At 54.5% G+C, this 17239-nt stretch overlaps 2 protein-coding genes across 5 annotated transcripts in view; one reads left to right on the top strand and one right to left on the bottom strand.

The window, feature by feature from the left end:
• Positions 1-12853, top strand: part of LOC113206306 (uncharacterized) — a 78271-nt gene extending 65418 nt beyond the window's left edge. For 3 of the 4 annotated variants that reach the window (XM_052268502.1, XM_052268503.1, XM_052268504.1), the window contains exons 5-15: positions 78-383; positions 2142-2327; positions 2526-2860; positions 7262-7540; positions 7679-8038; positions 8128-8377; positions 8635-8987; positions 9155-9379; positions 9758-10138; positions 10224-10238; positions 10272-12853. In XM_052268502.1, coding sequence (XP_052124462.1) covers positions 78-383; positions 2142-2327; positions 2526-2860; positions 7262-7540; positions 7679-8038; positions 8128-8377; positions 8635-8987; positions 9155-9379; positions 9758-10138; positions 10224-10238; positions 10272-10767 — 3186 coding nt within the window. In that variant the 3' untranslated portion in view covers positions 10768-12853. The remainder of the gene's footprint in view (positions 1-77; positions 384-2141; positions 2328-2525; positions 2861-7261; positions 7541-7678; positions 8039-8127; positions 8378-8634; positions 8988-9154; positions 9380-9757; positions 10139-10223; positions 10239-10271) is intronic. The other variant, XM_052268505.1, reaches the window with a different exon arrangement.
• LOC113206287 (uncharacterized) overlaps positions 1-17239 on the bottom strand; it is an 83854-nt gene that overhangs the window by 56209 nt on the left and 10406 nt on the right. The window lies entirely within an intron of this gene.

Raw genomic sequence — 17239 nt, forward strand, 5'->3', positions numbered from 1 at the left:
TGATGTTATTTTGAAAACGTTTGTACCTCGCAAAAATGAGAAACTTGAATCTATTTTCGCGCTATGCTGTGTTGCAGCTCATCTTCGACGAGTTCCACGTGGGCCGCTACCTGAAGCACGCCGCGGACGAGGGCTGCCCCGACGGCCACATGACGCTGGCCGAGCTGGGCCGCCCCTTCACCGGCGGCGTCTGGTGCGGCCCGTCCTCGGGCTACACGGTCTACTTCTCCGAGGTGTCGACCGTGACGCTGTCGCTGCGCCTCTTCCCCACGCCGGCGCACGCCACCACCCCGTTCCGCTTCCACCTCCGGTACCGCTTCATCACCCGGGACGACGCCGTCGTCCGCTTCGGCAGCCACGACAAGCTCGTCGAGCGGGGCGTGGTGAGTACGGGGCGTGTGGGTTTGGCCTTGCCCTTCATTTACTTTCAACATTGCTCTTCAACTGCATTTGGCAATCTTAGGGATTTTTCCAAAAAAAAATAAAAAATATTTTAGTATTTTTTAAGATCTTTCTTTTTAAAACATTTATATTTTTTCCATTAATTGGCCGATTCTTTTATTTTTCCTCTAGGAAAGGTTTTTAATTTTCCTGGAAGCTTCTAGAATTCAAAAATATAGAATCGACTAGCATGAGCAAGCCACCGATATTCATTTGGCCAGGTGGTTTCATGATTAAAGATCGTAACGAGAGTAGAATGCATGCTAATCAACCTTATATTCCTACACAGAAATGGCAACACTGGAAACGCAAGTGTGTGAATGTCGCTCACCTGCAGGTGTGTGAATATCCATTCGTACACTTACAGGGGTATAACGTGCGAATTTTCTAGTAAAAATTCACACCTTTACCCGTCTAAGTGTACGAATGGATATTCACACACCTGCAGGAGAGCGACATTCACACACTTGCGTTTTCAGAGAAAGGGTTAACAAAAGAATGGTTAACGTTTTTTTGTTGTGAACTATCTTTACCTAGCCCTCCTCCTTCACACCTGGATCCCCTCTGGCACTGCTCGCCTCGGCGGCGCCAATACTGCACGGTCGCCGCGCTGCCTTTTCGGACGGAACCCTCCCCTCCCCCTCCGCTGCTACTGTTTTCTTTCACTCAAAAAATTAGAATAATGTCGTCGCCCACCACCATAATCATAAACTAATCTCGCTCCACCTGATCCACACCGCGCCACTCGGACAAAAGAGGAAAGGAAAGAGGACTCCGCAGAGTGGTGGCGGCGGTGGTGGTCCATAGTCCTCAGCGGTCCCGGACCTCCTCCCACCACCGCGCGGCGACAACCGTCACATCCGGCGCCTTTGCTTCCCCTCCCCCCCTCCCCCTTTCTCTCGCTCTCTCCTCTTCCTTATTACGATTTTATCCCCAGCCCCGTTCCCCGGCGTTGCTGGCTGACGGGCGGTGCAGAGGGGCGGCTTCCCGACAAAAAGCACACGAGTTATACTTCTCAGCGTTCTCGTCACCACCAGCTCCGCCCGCGACTCCCCGAACAGCAGCAGCAGCAGCAGCAGCAGCAGCACCGTAGCCCCACGTCCCTCCCGGGTAGGCCGGAAGCGAGGGTCTTTGTCGGGCTGCACGCTAATCCCACTGAATTTCCCTCATACCGCGGCGAATTGGTACGGGGGGAGGGGGCGAGGGGGCAGGGGCAGGTGCCTGACAATGCCCGGAATGGCTGGCTGCCCATACATCATGCATCCCGTTTGGAAAGCGAGCTCCTCGCTCGCTCGATCTCGCCTCCCTCCCTCTCTCCTCCCTATTCATCCTCTCTCTCTCACCCTCCGGCCTCTCCCTCCCGCTCTCTGAAACTGCCCTACTGCTCTGCTGCGGCTAAAGGAGCGACTGCGGGACTGTGTCGCACTATGGCATACTGGCATATGCCAGGTTTGGGGGGAACAATCACTAGAAGTACCTACGCGGAGCCCGCTGCACCTCCAGTTCCTCGAAGCAGAGCAGCCAGGGTCTGAATAGGTAAACCGCTCTCGGATAATGCCGCTTTGGCGTTTTCAACGTTGGAAAGCAAGCAAACGCGAAATCAATGCAGCGTTGTCGGGAAAAGTATAAGGCAAAGGGCAAATAATGCGATGTGTTGTGTTTGTACATCGTGACGACGACGTTGTTTTGTAATGTTGCAGGGCGTCCCCGGCACGTACTGCAGCCGCCAGTTCGACGAGTGCTACCGGAAGAAGTGCAAGCTACAGAGCCCCAACTACCCGGGGATGTACCCGCGGAACGTGACGTGTCTGCTGAACCTGCGGCAGAAGGAGGTGCCGCACTGCAAGCACGCCATGATCAGCGTGCACCAGAACGCCGAGCACAAGGTGAGGCAACGGCGGTGGAAAAATAAAGGATAATCTCAGTTTGTTTGTTTTTTAAGCAGCAAAATAGGGGAAAAAATCAGAAAAAACAGTTAAGCAATCAGAAAAGTTCAGGAAAAAATCAGAAAAAATAATCAAGAAAAATTCTTGAATAGTGAAGTGTCCCTCAGTCCGTGACAGGGTTTGCTCGTGTTCGGCCAGGTGCAGATGAAGCGCGCCGCCTCCGCGCCCGCCAGCCTCAACAAGACGTCGCGCGCGGTGCGCGTGTGGGACGACTGTTCGGGCGCGCAGGGGGAGCGCGACTACCTCGTCTTCTACGACGGCCCGTCCCAGTCGGACCCGGTGCTGCTGCGCTGGTGCGGCGGCGACCTGCTGCCGCGCGTCGCCTCGCGCGGGCCCGAGATGCTCGTCGCCTTCCACTCGTCGGCCTTCTCGGCGCCGCTGCACACGCTCAGCCCGCTGCGCGGCTTCGAGCTCGAGGTGGACGTGCTCTTCTCCGACTCGGACTCGTTCGACTACCAGCGGGACCCCAGGAAGTGAGTAGTATTTACCGTGTAGCCGAGCCTCGGGGCGGTGGCGGCGGTTTCGGCCGTCGACCGGGGTTTGGGGCGGGTGGAGGCTAGCCATCGGCTCGGGTCCTCCCACGGGAACGGGCCCAGACTCTGGAAGCGGGGGTGGGGTGTATGGGGGTCCCCCTTCCCCCAATCCTCTCCCGCCGCTATGCCTTTCTCTCTGACTGTGTTAACCCGAGAATATCAAGTGACTTTCAGTTTACGTTTAGAAGCTGGCACTCCGCTCGCGACTTCCCAGAGGGCATGGGGGAGAGGGAAGGGAGTCGGGTGGTCCCCTTTGCGAGAGCGGGGACGCTGCCGAGCCCACGTCTCCGTCCCGGTACGGCCCGCTCCATGCGGCTCATGTGCTCCGCGCCGTTCGCCCCCCCCCCCCCCACGCCGAGCCGTCACTTAGCTGAGCTAACACTTTTAATAGATTGGGCCCCGAGCCCGGCCCGGCCCAGCCCCGGGCGCGCGTCGCGGCCCGCGGGCACGGACTCTAACGAGGTCAAGGAGAGCAGCTCCGTCCCCGGCACGGCCCCGGGCGGGGGCGCCCCTGGGTGGCTGAGCGGAGACCTAAACCCTCCGCCCATCCTCTCCTCCCCCTCAGCCTCTCCCTTTTTCCTCCTCGGCTGACGCGGCGAGCAATCCCGAACACAAATGGAGCCAAGAGCGAGAAGCAAAGTGGGAAGAAGGGGCGCCTGTGTGTGAGGTGGGTGGGGCGGGGGTCCTCGCCGATGTCGCTGTGCGTTCCAGTTCCGCCTCCCCCTCCTCCTCCCGCTGCACCGCGATCCCTCTCCCCTGGCCCGCCCCTTGGCCCGCTCCTGCGCTTCTCTACTTGACTCCTATTCTTACCGCCTCTCCTCGCTCCTCTGCTCCGCCCGTCCCTTCGCCCCCCCCCCCTCCACCATTCTCTATCTCTCCCCCTCCCTCGCAGCCCGAGGAGGTTTGCTCTAATTTGCATGTCCGTTTAATTCATTCCTTCACTCAGCAGGGACTTGGACGCCGTCGCCCCCTCCTGACGCGTTCCCCACCCCCTCCCCCGGCGGACTCCCAGATGCTAAGATGCCACAACCCTGCAGTGAGCTCAGTCTGTCTGTCTGCCTGTGTATGTCCGTCTATGGTTCGTTGCTAGCACGCGTGCGTCCGCTGGGACAGCAGGGGCTGGTCTGTCCGATGGCTGCCCTGTCCCCACCTACTCCCGCCCCCTTCTCCAACCCTGTCCGCGCGCGCTTCCGTGTCCCCTTGCTGGTGGCCCCCCAGGCCATTCCGGTCCTTTCAGATCCGCAGCAGTCCATTTCCAATAACCGAACCCCGGGTGCGTTGCTCGGCTCGGGATGAGGAAGGGGGAAGGGGGCGGGGGCAGAGGTGGCGGCCGCAGCCGGGGGCGGCGGGGGCGGCAGGGGCCGGAGGCTGGCCCCGACAGTCAGGCGGCCCGGGCGGCCCGGCCCCGCCCCCCTTGCGGCCGATCGACTATGCACACGCTGTAGCGTCGTTCTTTTTTAGAGAGCATTTGTGCGCGCCTGTGTGTGCCAGGGGGTGTCCAGTTACGCCCATATAGGCGCTCCCCACACGGTATATTTCCTTCCCTACTTTCTCCTATCCCGTCACATGAGATCGACCCCCTCCCCCTCCCCCACTCTGCACCCTCCTCTTCGTTCCCCCGGGCACGGGGATGTGGGTAAGCATGGGTTGTAGCTAGATTGATATTCAGGAATAGGGAAGGACAGCGTTTTAGCGTGCTTTGGGCAGATGTGCAGGCATACAAATATGTGCCTGAGCTTGGAAAGAAGCTAGATTGTGCCTGCCTAGGCTAGGTATACAATTGTGTCACCATTCTAGATTGTAGGTAGGTAATTCAGTTAGCCGAGTGTTTCGGAAGAGAAGAAACATAGTTTTTAGCGCTCGAGATTTGAACAGTCCATTGGCGTTTCGAATCCGTGCCGACAAGCGACCCGCCAGCGCCAACCGACCGTTTTTGTGCGGCTCTACGACCCAACCCCACCCTGCCCCGCCCCCCGCCCCGCCAGTCCTCGCCCGGCCACCCGGGGGGCCACTGCAGTGGACTTGGCGTCCGTTGTGTGGAGTTCTCTGACGTGCTCCTCCCAGGGGGCGGGGAACAGTCCCCCAAGTCTGCCGCGGAAGGGGGAAGGAGAGGGAAAGGGGCGGGGACAGGGGGGGGGGGACAAGGGGGGGAACGACCCCCGAGCCGGCATCGCCCGCGAGAATACGGAACGGGCACACCACTACCTCAACCCCAAAATTAAACGCCTTTCTCTCGCTCTCAAGACCCCGGCCCGGCATGCCTGGGTTGGCCGGTCTCCGAGGACAGGTGGGAAGGCGGTGGGACGAGAAAAGGTTGAATGGAGGGTGGGGGCGGGGTCAGACCCAGGCGAAGACCCGCGGGCTCCGAACGAGATGAAAAATGCATTTGCTGGCTGAGAGTCGCGGCTGCTGTGCCAGTCTTCTAAAAGGTTCCGAGAACTTCCGTAGCAGAGGAGGACAGATCTGAGCATATTACGACGCGCCACGCTCCTTGGGCTGCTTATTGCATGTTCCACTAACGCTGCGCTGTATAAGCCATAGCGCTTGTCGCTGCTGCTGCCAGAGCCGACAGCAGCAGCAGCAGCGACAGTGTACGGACTGGAACTGGAACCACAGCAGGCCGTGAGTGGGGCAACCCTTACGCTACAGCCACCCCCCGTATCTCGCTTGCTCTCGCTGGCTGTGGTGGTGGTGGTGGAGGTGGAGGTGGTGGTGGTGGTGGTGGAGGTGGTGGTGGTCCCCTTTCCGGCCCGCTCGCTGCCGGGGCACGGGGGGCAATGAGTGCCCCACCCCTCTTTACCATTTCTCCCCCACCTCCCTCCCCCTCTCATCTCGCACGAATTCCGATTGAGCAGCTTTAAGGGGTTTACTGGTGGGGGAGAGGCGGGTGACAGAGACGAAACATGCCTCTCGAGGTGCCGCTGAGGTGCCGCCGAGGCGTCAGCGGGGTGTTGGCGGGGTGCGGTGGGGTGTTGGGCGGGGTGCGGTAGGGTGTTGGCGGGGTGCGGTGGGGTTTAGCGGGGTGTTGGCGGGGTGCGGTGGGGTGGTGGCGGGGTGCAGCAGCTCCATCCAGCAGCGCGGCGGGGTAAAGGGGCTCATTCATATTCAGAACACAAGCAAACAATTCGGCGCGGCGTAGCTCTGGCGTTGCTTCGGGTCAGTCACATGGACGGGGAGGGGAGGGCGGGGGTTGCAGCAGCAGCAGCCATGGTGGCGGCCGGTGCTTGCGGAAGGTATGGGGACGGAGGCGAGGCGGTGTGTCCTGACGCATGAAGGGGGTGGCAATGCCACCCGGCGAGAAATGACGGGGCGGGGCGGGGCGGGGTGGAGCGATATGCATAAAACGTGCAGTGGCGCTCAGCCGGAGAGGGGAGCGACGACGTCCCGTCGCCACACCATGACCATCATGGGCCTCTCACAACCGCGCGCGACTAGCGTTCCGCGCTGGGCGAGGAAAATAAGAGAGAGACGGACATATACACACAGAGACAGGCTGGGGGTGGGTAGGAGGTGGTTGGTCTGAAAGGGCACAGAGTAGAAATAACGCAAGCGTGGTGGTGGTGGGGGGGGGGGCGGAGAGGAAATCCTGGGCACCGCGCCAAGCGCACAGAACGAATAGCGGCGAGGACAGCGCGTATAGCGACTGTGGTGGGGGGGGGGGGCGCAACGGCTGCCCGTGTATACCGTGTACGCAGTGTACGATATGAATGGAAATACATCACGAGCCGGTGTTGGAATGGCTGTACAAACCCCCGTACTCCCCGGCACTAAATGCACAGGTGTTTTATACCATCTTTACTTGGCGGAGTATTATAGATATGCCCTCCGGGGATTTGTACGGGGAGGTACTGTGGGGCATAGATTCGCCGCGACTCCCGTATCGGCGGCGGACTATTTTGTACCCCCCCCCCCCCCTCTGTACTGCGCCCGCGGCGGTATTAGGCCCGCGTGTACCGCACCCGCTCGGCGCACACACACTTTCATATTCAGATTGGCGGTGGAGGACTAAATTGCTTCTGTGAGGTCCGGTCAGTGTTGCCGCGCGCGTGTTTTCAAACAAACTTTGGCATTTCCCTAATGAATGAGCGACATGTAATGCCCGGTGTGTTTCGTAGAGCGTGCTGCGGGGGGCCGGGAGGGGGCGGGGGTGCGGGTTGGTGGCGCACTGGGCTGTTGCCGCCGACCCAGCTCCCCCGATCCGCAACGCTCGTAATTTCATTACTAGTGGGTCCCGGACATGTTGTGTTTGCTCGCGAGAACAAATAAATATGCGGCAAACTTCTAAACTCAGCTAATTGTGTTGTGTGTGTTTTTTTTTTGTTTTTTTTCAATTTGCGTCAGGTGCGAGTTCTGGATCAACGCGACGTCGTGGGCCGTGGGCGCGCCCCGGTCGGGCGGCGTCCTCAGCCCCCGACACACGCTGCCGCCCAACACGACGTGCACCTACCGCTTCCACGGCCTGCCCGGCGACACGGTGTGGGTTTACTTCATGGCCTACTCGCACTACTCGCTGCTCGCGCCCGCCGCCGGGCTGCCCTCCGTGCTCGCCACGCCGGCCACGTCCACCACCACGTCGCGGCCGCCCGCCCTCCACAACCACCTGCTCATCCTGCCCACAAGGTAGGCGTCAGCGCCTGGTCGAGACAGTCTTGGGGACTGTCTAAAAATCAAAAATTTGATATCTTGATACGGTCATTTTTCTTTTGTTTCTAACTTTGTGTGTGTACCGGTTCGCTCACTTCTCGGCTTTGTTCACAGGGCTCCAGCGACGCCGCCACCCAGCCCCTGGATCGGCCTCGGTGGCACCCGCACCCACCACCGGGCCGACGCGAGCCACCCGCACCTCGGCGCGGCCGCGGACCCGCCCACCACGCCGTCGTCCTCGTCGTGCTCCATGCGGCTGCGGATCTGGGACGGCGGGGGCACCTCCGGCCTGCCGCTGCTCGCCTCCCACTGCGACGCGGACGGCCCGCGGCTCTGCGCGCACGCGGCGCTCGGCAACGCGACCCGGGCGACGCGCTCGTGCGGCCCGCACGAGAGCTACGAGTCGTCCGGCACCGACCTCACGCTGCAGCACTTCGTGGCCGAGGGCACCGCCCTCCACCCGGCGCACTGGAGGTGAGGCAGACGAGGCCAGCGCGCGCGGGAACGTTGTTTCGAAGGGTTGTTTCCCAAATTGACCATTTCACCAAATTCCGCCTGTGCAGGCTGAAGTACGAGTTCGTGGACACGAACCTGGGCGGCGAGCCCTGGACGGGTCGCGGCTCCCTGCTGGCCACGGGCGCCGTGTCGGCCGCGGGCAGGCCGCTGTCACGACCCCCCATCCCCTGCGCGCGCCTGTTCCGCCGGCTGCGCTCCGGCGAGGTGTTTTCCCCCCGCAACGTGTTCATGTTCGGCCGGGGCGGCGCGGCCAACCTGTCGTGCATCTACCGCATCGAGGCCGCCTCCAACGAGCGGGTAAGCGGAGCGTGTAACTACGTGGCTCGGAGGGAGGGGTGGGTACAAATGATATGGCTCCTGCCTTCGGGAGGTTCAGCGTACCGATAGAGCTCGAACTCCATGACATTTTTTACTCTGGGGTACATATATCATGGTGTCGGATCCTCTGATGCACTTATGAGTTAAAATGTACTCCGATTGTCTGATTGTTTCTTAATAATTTTTTTCGATTTTTTTGATTTTGTTCTTAATTTTTCTGACTTTTGGGCCGACAGATCCGCCTGACCATCGACAAGGCGGCCTTCGGTGAGAGCGCCGACGTGTGCAGCACGGTGCCGGACCCGCACACGGCCCGGCCCACGTGCGCGTACGGCGTGGGCGCGCGCACGGCCGAGCTGCGCCTGTGGGAGGTGCCGTGGCGGGACGTGCGCCTGCCGCGCGCCTGCCTCTGCGACAACGCCACGGTCGCGGCCGCCCGCCCCTTCGTCTACACGTCGGCGTCGCGCGTCCTCGAGCTCACCTTCACCGTCTCGCAGCTCAACGTCACCGAGGACTTCGACAACCTCCACTTCCACGCCACGTTCGAGATGGTGCGCAGCAACGAATGCTCAAGGAAACAAAGACTGAGGTGAGGGACCTGGAGGAAGAGTTGGGTACAAAAATCATGACTCCTTCGAGGGACCTCATGATATTTTTACCCCGGGGTGAAAATGGCAATGGGGTTAGGGCTGGAAACCCTGGAAAGTTTCCGGAGTTTTTTCGGAAAACATTAAATATGATATCACTTACCCGCAGAGGGGCTGGCGGCGAGATCGAGTTCGAGAGCCCCGCGTCCAGCCGCTCCGACCTCAACTGCGACGGCATGCCGTGGATGGTGGAGGCGCACGAGAACAAGAGCCTGTTCCTGCTCACCTGGGGCAGCTTCCTGCCCGTGGCGGGCCCCGTCGACGACTCGGCGTCCTCGCCCTCGCGCTGCCACACGCGCAGCCGCATCCTGCTCTACTCGGGCCGCCCGCTCAGGTCAGAAACAAGACTTTCTTTTTTTGAAAAAACTTTTCAAGTTTTTGAAAAACGTTTTTTGTTTATATGTGTGGTGTTCAGACCTCTAGGTAAAAACGTCTTTTGGTCTCCAAAACATTTTTAGTTCAAAAATTGTTTTTTTTTTTTTTTGGTTAAAAATAGTATGCGGCGTGTTTTTGTTCAAAATAAAAATAATTATAAGGGTGGAAGAGGAGAAGAGAGCTCGCAGCGCGAAACGCCCGACTAACTCGGGGTAGGCCGCGCAAGGCCACGCGTGGGAAGTGGGTTGCCTACCCAGGCGGGCGGTCTGCGCTGTGGCCGCGCACCTACCTCCCCGGGGGTTTATGTCGACTAATCTCGCCTGTCTCCTCTCTCCAGGCTGCTGCGGGTGGTGTGCCCGCTCGGACACCGGGAGCGGCACTTCTCGCTGCACGTGTTCTCGGAGGAGTGGTTCGGGCTGCCGGCGGGCCAGCAGCTCCCCGCCGCCCCTCCGGGCACGCTGTCGTACTCGGCGGTGGCCGCCAGCATGCCCGGCGGGCCCGGCGGCCCGGGCGCCCTCAGCTCGCCCAGCTTCCTGGTGGAGTGGGTGGGCCGCGACCAGGCCTCGGCCGCCCTGCACTGGCTCGAGATCTCGCGGCCCAAGCTCGCCCTGCAGCAGCGGCTGTGGTCGCAGACGGGCGAGAAGGGCGCCAAGCCGCCGCCCGAACTCGTCCCGAAGGGCAACAGCTCGCTCGCCCTGGGCTGGGACTGCCCTCACAAGTGAGTGCCGCGCTCTCGAACGTCCACGCGAAAGTCTACTCTAGTTTATCGTCCTAAGGTACGCTCTAACCTCCGTCTCTCTCAGGTGCCCGGAGCTCAACGCGTGCATCAGCGAGTCGCTGTGGTGCGACGGCGCGTGCATCAGCGAGTCGCTGTGGTGCGACGGCCGTCCCAACTGCCCGTCCGGGTTCGACGAGGCCGACCCCAAGTGCGAGTACATCGGGAGGCGCATCTTCACCTGGCTGCCGGGCGGGCTCTACTTCGCCATGGCGAGCGCGGGCGCGGGCTGCGTGGCGCTGCTGCTCGGCTGCCTGCTGCTGGTGCTGTGCCGCGCGCGCGCCCGCCGCCGCCGCCTGCTGGCCAAGCAGGACAACGGCCTGGGCTACGGCGGCGGCAGCGGCGTCGGCACCCTGAGCAGCGTCACCTCGAGCAGGGGGACCATCGGCAGCCGCGGGTCGCTGAGCGCGGGGCTGAGCGGCGGCTCGCTGCCGGGCACCTACCGCCGCACCAAGACGCGCCGGCGGAGCGACGGCACCGGGCGCCGGCTGTCGGGTGTCGACGGCGACGCCATCGCCAACCAGCCGCGCCGCGTCCCGACGTCGGAACTGCTGCTGGACGCCAACTCCTGACAGCACGCCAGGTCTGTGGAGTACATCCGCATGGAGCTAGAGAGCACCGTGTAGGGTGGCAAAACCAGGTGCAGGGCACCTGGGGAGTCCCAGTAAAGAAAACGCTCAGAATTTCCTCAATTGTCCCATGACTGGATAGGCCATGATAGAGTGACAGGCACGATCTATGAACAGCTTGGAGTTCAGAGTAGCCATAGGGTATGTGCTGCTGAAACACTGCCTGCACAGAATTTTTTTTATCGCAACTTTTTTGTCCATACAACTTGTGTTCCACTTATACAACTTTTTGCCAACATTTTTTGAGTAATGTGTGTTTTTAACCATTGACTGCCATTTTTATTCCCTGTAAGTCAGTGCAAGGAAATTATCCTTACCTCTGCAATTCTGTGGTTTATAAAACCCTATCAGATTGAATCATGTGTCAATACTTTTATTATTAATAATAATGCTCTTCACTATTTTTGGTGGTGTTATGTGTTCATATGTTACAAAGTGATATAATGTGTTCAATCAACGTTTTTAACTGCTAGCTTAAGTGCACTTTTTGAATTCCAGGCTGTTTCATTTCAAACAAAGTGTGTAAGAACTGTGTCTTGAAAGATTCATCTCTCTGTAGCTTCCCCATCCAATGCTCAAGCCGAAGGGGAACTTATCAGACCTCTTTCTAGTTATTAGGGGAAAAGACGTCCTTATGCATGTTACCTTTTGTGCCTCAATTATATTTAGTTCTATTTATACAAACTAGCCATACCCAATGTGTGATACTTAATTTTATCATTAGGTGAGGTGTGTAAATGTCATTGTCATGGAACCTGAGTAGGCAGGGTAAAAGTGTTTTTGAATAATCAAGTAACAGGTGCAGTGGTGCTGCTGTAATCATTTACAAAAATAAAAGGAACGAGCCTACTCATCTTGCTCAAAAATGAGGGGAATTAGGCATGTTGCACTAACATTATTTTATATATGATAAAAGGAATTGTATGTACTGGTTGAGAGTATTAAGTTGGGGAAGTGCAGTTTTTCAAATTGTGCCATTTAATCATTAATAACTTGGCTGTCTAATGTCTAAAATGATGTCTTCTTCAGAAAAATAAATCCAAAGAAGATGTGCACATAATAAAACTAAAAAACATCTTCTTAGCTATCTGAATACAAAAACGCACAATACGGCATGCACATTTGTATACTACTTCAGGTACCAAGTAGTTTATTAAACAGAGTGATAAACTAAAATTAATTAGTAGATATGCACCTTGCCACACAAAAGTATTAGACTAAAGGAAAATATAAAACATTTTTTTACAATTAAAGAATAAAAAGAGTGCTTTGCACTTAATCTTATAATTGTTGCCAATCGTTAGTAGTTTAAAGTTATGACTGGCTAGGGCTATAGGATTAGCTTTTTCTCGATTTTTTCAGATGACGCGAGGTTATTTGTCTAAATTTTAATATAAAGATAATCAAGCACACTATAGGAACCAAGAATTGTTTTGTAAATTTTATAAAGTTCTCCTCCTCTAGATCTTTATCACCACTATAAGTGAGAGTACCTGTGCACACTCTTCATTTTTGATTAAGGGCATCAAAATCCATGTAATTGGATACATACAAGAGGACTGCCAACAGAAAAGGGGCAAGGGACAGTTGAGGAAAAAAGGGACTCTACTCCACAGACTGAAGGCGTTTATGAAATAAAAGAAAAAATTGAAGAAAGTTCATGAGTGCATCAAAATCAAGTTCTGGTTTTTGTTCATAGACCATGATTTACAGATTTGGGTGATTATGACTCATGCTCAGACTGTATGCAAAGTGATGTGTAGTTGTTTTATTTTAAGAATTAAATTAAAGACTTGTTAAACAGTGTTTAAAAGACTATGGACACACCATTGTAAAATTGTAACATTCAAAAGTGTAATGCTATTGTACAAAGGAAGTGACTGTTGACTCTTTCTTAAATCTCTAAATCCTTGTTAAAGTGCGAAGATGTTAAATATATATGTAAAACTATGTGAAAAAGAAAACAGAATGAGTATGAAATGAGCAACATTAAAAAACAAAAATACACACAAGTAGCAAACTATAAGAATACTTTGTTTACTATACCTTGCATGTTTTCAAAAAATGTTTCTGCTCCCATTTATAATATATAATTTCCTGTAGTACACAACCAAGAATTAGGACTTCGGTTGGCGGCAGCAGACTTTTTTGGTAGATGATAAAAACCAAGAACCATAATGACAAAAATAATACGAACAGATTGGCAGCCGTTTCTCAAACTGAATTGTTCAGAGTAGCATGGAAAGCATGAAGTGTAATCCCCAAAATTCCCCGAAAATCAAAAATTGAATTTCATAGCGAAGCAAAAGCAAAATCGTTTTCGGGGAATGTAGCAGACATCCAACCTAAGCGCACACTATTAATGAAAGTGTGTACTTCGAGAACCCACGAGACACTTTTAGACCTGGGGTCCCTTGAACTGTTGTTGGGTGTTACTAATCGCTTTTGCCTATCTTTTGCTTTGACGCACCCTGGCGTTTGCCATTATTGAAATAATTTCGACTAATTCAGAAAAGATTTCTTGCCACACTGGATTCTGTCCCGCTTCCCGAGCAAACTGAAACCACCCCGAGGCTCGCACACGCAGAGATGAGCGTTTCCCACGTTACTGACGACCGGTCAGCTCTCTGCGCGCTAGCCCGTCAGTCGAGGCGAGCGCTGGGTTGGGGCGCGTGTCGGCTTGGAAGCTGAAAGAGACCGGAGCCGCCCCACGACGCACGGCGGAACCGGACGCATGGCCAGTACTCGGTGGCGTGGTTGGTTTGACTTTATTTTGCCCGAAGGAAAATGCCCTCAACGACTCATCATTCAAACTTTGCAGAAGGGCCTTTTAAATTACACACCCTTTAATTTGAAAACCCCAATATTTCTAGGAAAGCTACCAGAAGAAGTTTAAAATTAAAAAAAAACTGTGGGAGGAATAAAAAAAAAATAAGGCACGAGACCCCGCAAACATACTGAGCCCGCATGGAAAATAACAAGTCCACGAGAAAACAGTCAAAATTCAGACAAATACGCACATGGAACTTGTGCGGATTCGTAAAAAAACAAAAAAAAAAAAAAAAAAAAACAGATAAAAATGTCTGTAGAAAACACAATGAATGGATTTCCATATGGTTTTTGTCTTGAAGCCGGCCCGGGAGACACTTTCGCCTGGGGGCGTATCGCGTGCTGCAGCTACACCACCATAACGGCGTAACGGCCTCCCGATTCCGATTTCTATCGAGAGTTGGCATAGCCAAATTGAAAAGAGAATACATACACACCTAGGACCCCTGTGCAAAGTCAGTTGAAAGGATGAGTCATCGGACAATTCTCCTCACTACAATGTCAGGCTAGCGGCCACGAATCTCAGTCACGCGACAATCAGAGGCCAGTGGCCGTAGGCGCGGGCTCGCGGCGCCGAGGACGGGCCCCCCACCCGCACGGCGGCAGGTCGTCTCCTGACAGTCAAGTGGACTCACCAAGCAAGAGTCTATCCTGCCGCGCAACGTCGGCGGGTGGTGGCTGGAGGTGGAGCTGGGGTGGCACAAGTGAGCTGCGGGCAGCCGGGACCGGAGCCGAGCGTGGCAAGAAAAATCACAAGTTATTTTTACAACTTGCAATAACAACTAAAACTACATCGCACCGCGGGCAGGGACGGCCTGATGCGGCAAAGCGCACCCCAAGGCGTGCGAGCCGCAAGAGCACCTTACCCCCAAGCACGAGCCCGGGGCGAGTGAGTGCTGAGTGCGTATGACGTCACACGGGCCGCGAAGTTTTGCGGGAAAAGCAAAAGCAGAGCATCGAAAACGAGTTGTGATTTTGGGGGAATAAGGCGGGGAGGTCACGTTGCTTTCACTTACCTGGCTGTCAGTTGGGGAGGGGCGGTTTGCAGGTCCGACTAACGCGCCGCGTAGCTCACGGTACTTCTGAGCCCGTGACTTCATAAGGGGACAGACCTGTAAACACCATTAAAATAAATCGATTATTTTCTTATTGTGTTAAATTCCTTTTTGATCTTTCTTCTGTCAAACACCGACAAAAAGGTTTGTAAAGTTGTGGCCTAGGGAGGGTTAATTGTCCAGAAAGTGCGTCCGTCATTTAAGGTTACGAAACTGCCAAGTTCAGAGAACGCTAGGTCTTATAGCGCCTAGATGGTAGGCAACGTCCTGCCTGCCGCGCGTGCGTGTACCGCGGGTTGGCCTACGCTGAGTCTTGCAGGCGCCCCGCGCCGCGAGCGCGAGCTCTCAGCTCTCGTAGGTTGCCAGTTGCCGAATTACTGTACTCGGGCGGATGTACTTTCCAGACGATCCCGAAGACGAACTAGTAAACAACCTAAAATGTTCCCTCTTTCATCTCAAAACACACAACACAGATATGAAACTTATACTCTAAACTAGAAACGCTGGTTTCAATTTCAACAATGAACTTTTTTTCAGGTTTAATAGTATTCGTTTGAGAACTCTTAACAAATTTTTCAGATCGTCATTGTAAGCAGGGCTGTTAACGTTACATTTTAAAAGTAACGCGTTGCGTTACGCGTTATTTCGGAGCTACGTAACGGTAAAGCGTTACCGTTACAGCCCTGGCAGAAATGTAACGGTTCCGTTACGTTATAACGTGTAACGGCGTTGCGTTTTTCCAAAAAATCAGAAAAATAGAAAAAATGTGTATTTTTCAACAAAGTGTGATTGGAAAGATACAACTATTGCCATACATTACTATGCTACCCCCCAGTATAATTTGTGCACACAGAGCAGGACCATCTTCTCAAAATTTTCTTCGCCAATGGAATTTCGGAAATAAGAGAGGGCAAGTCCTGTTCTGGCGAAGAAGCATTCTACACTGGCACTCGACAGCAGCCCAGTATTTGCGCGTCGTTCGTTACCTTGCCGATCGGTTTGGTGGCGTGGCGGCCGTCAAACGCGATGTTTTGATGTACTATCGGTAAGTGTAACGCCGTTACACTTTACTGGGGTCACGTAACGTGTAACGCGTCTGCGCCCTCTGACAAAATGTAACTTGTTCCGTTACCGTTACAGTAACGGTAACGGCGTAACGTCGTTACTCCGTTAAGTAACGTTTACAGCCCTGATTGTAAGTCCCTAACCCAGCAGCTTATTTGTGAGCATTTTAATATAATGAATTGCGCAAAATTCTCAAAAAATGGATCCAAACTTGCTCTAACACTCAACTTTGTTGCACTGATAAACCAAAGGGTACAACTGCTTAACACTCGAAAGTGTTCAACTCGGTAGGTGTGCAACTCCTCAGTTAGTTGACTGATTCCAACACAGTGAGCGTCCAATCCGGTCCAGTCTACACTCTTAGTTCCTTACTAACAGCAGTGTTCGTTGCGAGGAATCGGGTTTATAACGTAACAAAGGATCCGGAGCAGCTATAGCTCTTATACTAACGATTTTTCTTCATATTACGAACAGGCCCGCATTTTAACCAGGAGCCTGCGAGGTAGGCCGCCAGCCGCCCGCTACCACATGTCGCCGCTACACGAGTTGTCGCTCGGACGCCTGCGAGGTAGGCCGCCCACTACCCTACAACGCGCGGAGAGAGAGGGAGGGGGAGGGGAACTCCGCGCGTGGCAACCAACCAGCGGCTGGCGGCTTTTGCATACGAAGCTCCGAAACCGTAAAACAAAGGTGGGGGGCGTGGTGGGTGTAAGCGAGCCGATAGTAGTACAAGGTTCAAGCATTCCGACGCTGTACATGTTCTTGCTATGCTACACATACGGCCCGGAAAGAGCGGCAGACGGAGTGGTGGCCAGGCTACTAAGTACGAAACGGCACTGGGAGCGGGAACGAACTCCAACTCCTCATTAAAATATTATAAACAGAGTATAGTTCTTGAACTTGAATCATCTGCTTTCATGATCGGTTCCTGGTCGGACCTTTTGTTCTTTTTTTCGGGGGCACCAGATCTCTACCATCGTCAACCACCTACTTTGCCTTCATTGTCTTTCCATATTTTTAACTTTTGGAAGTTCCTGCTCTTGCTTTCCTCCGGTTGAAAGACCACCATGAAAGCTTTGTCAACCTTTTTTTATGTTTTATAGATATGGAATCAACTAGCACTGTACCTGCCTGACCCATGACCTATCTGTTTCATTGTGACCTGCAAGGTCACTTGCAGTTTTGTTTCCTTTCTGTTCCATCTGGTGAATGGTGTTTCTAGTGGATCATCATTTTACATTGAAGTCTGCATGTAGAGAATTTCGTATCCTCCATGGTTGACTGTGGTGTTACCCCCATGTGTGTTTGAGAGTTTTTCTCTTCTTTGACTATGTCGCTACCTTGCAAACTTATGTTTGCAACTCTGGCAAGGCTCATAAATTGAGAGCTTTCCGCAACTTTTGCTAAGGTATTTCTGAAATTCTAGAGGTCAGGCTTTAGGTATATTTTCATGTTATATTATATCT

This window comes from Frankliniella occidentalis, unplaced genomic scaffold, assembly GCF_000697945.3.
Source record: "Frankliniella occidentalis isolate FOCC.00 unplaced genomic scaffold, Focc_3.1 Scaffold71, whole genome shotgun sequence".
NCBI classification, from domain to species: Eukaryota; Metazoa; Arthropoda; class Insecta; order Thysanoptera; family Thripidae; genus Frankliniella; species Frankliniella occidentalis.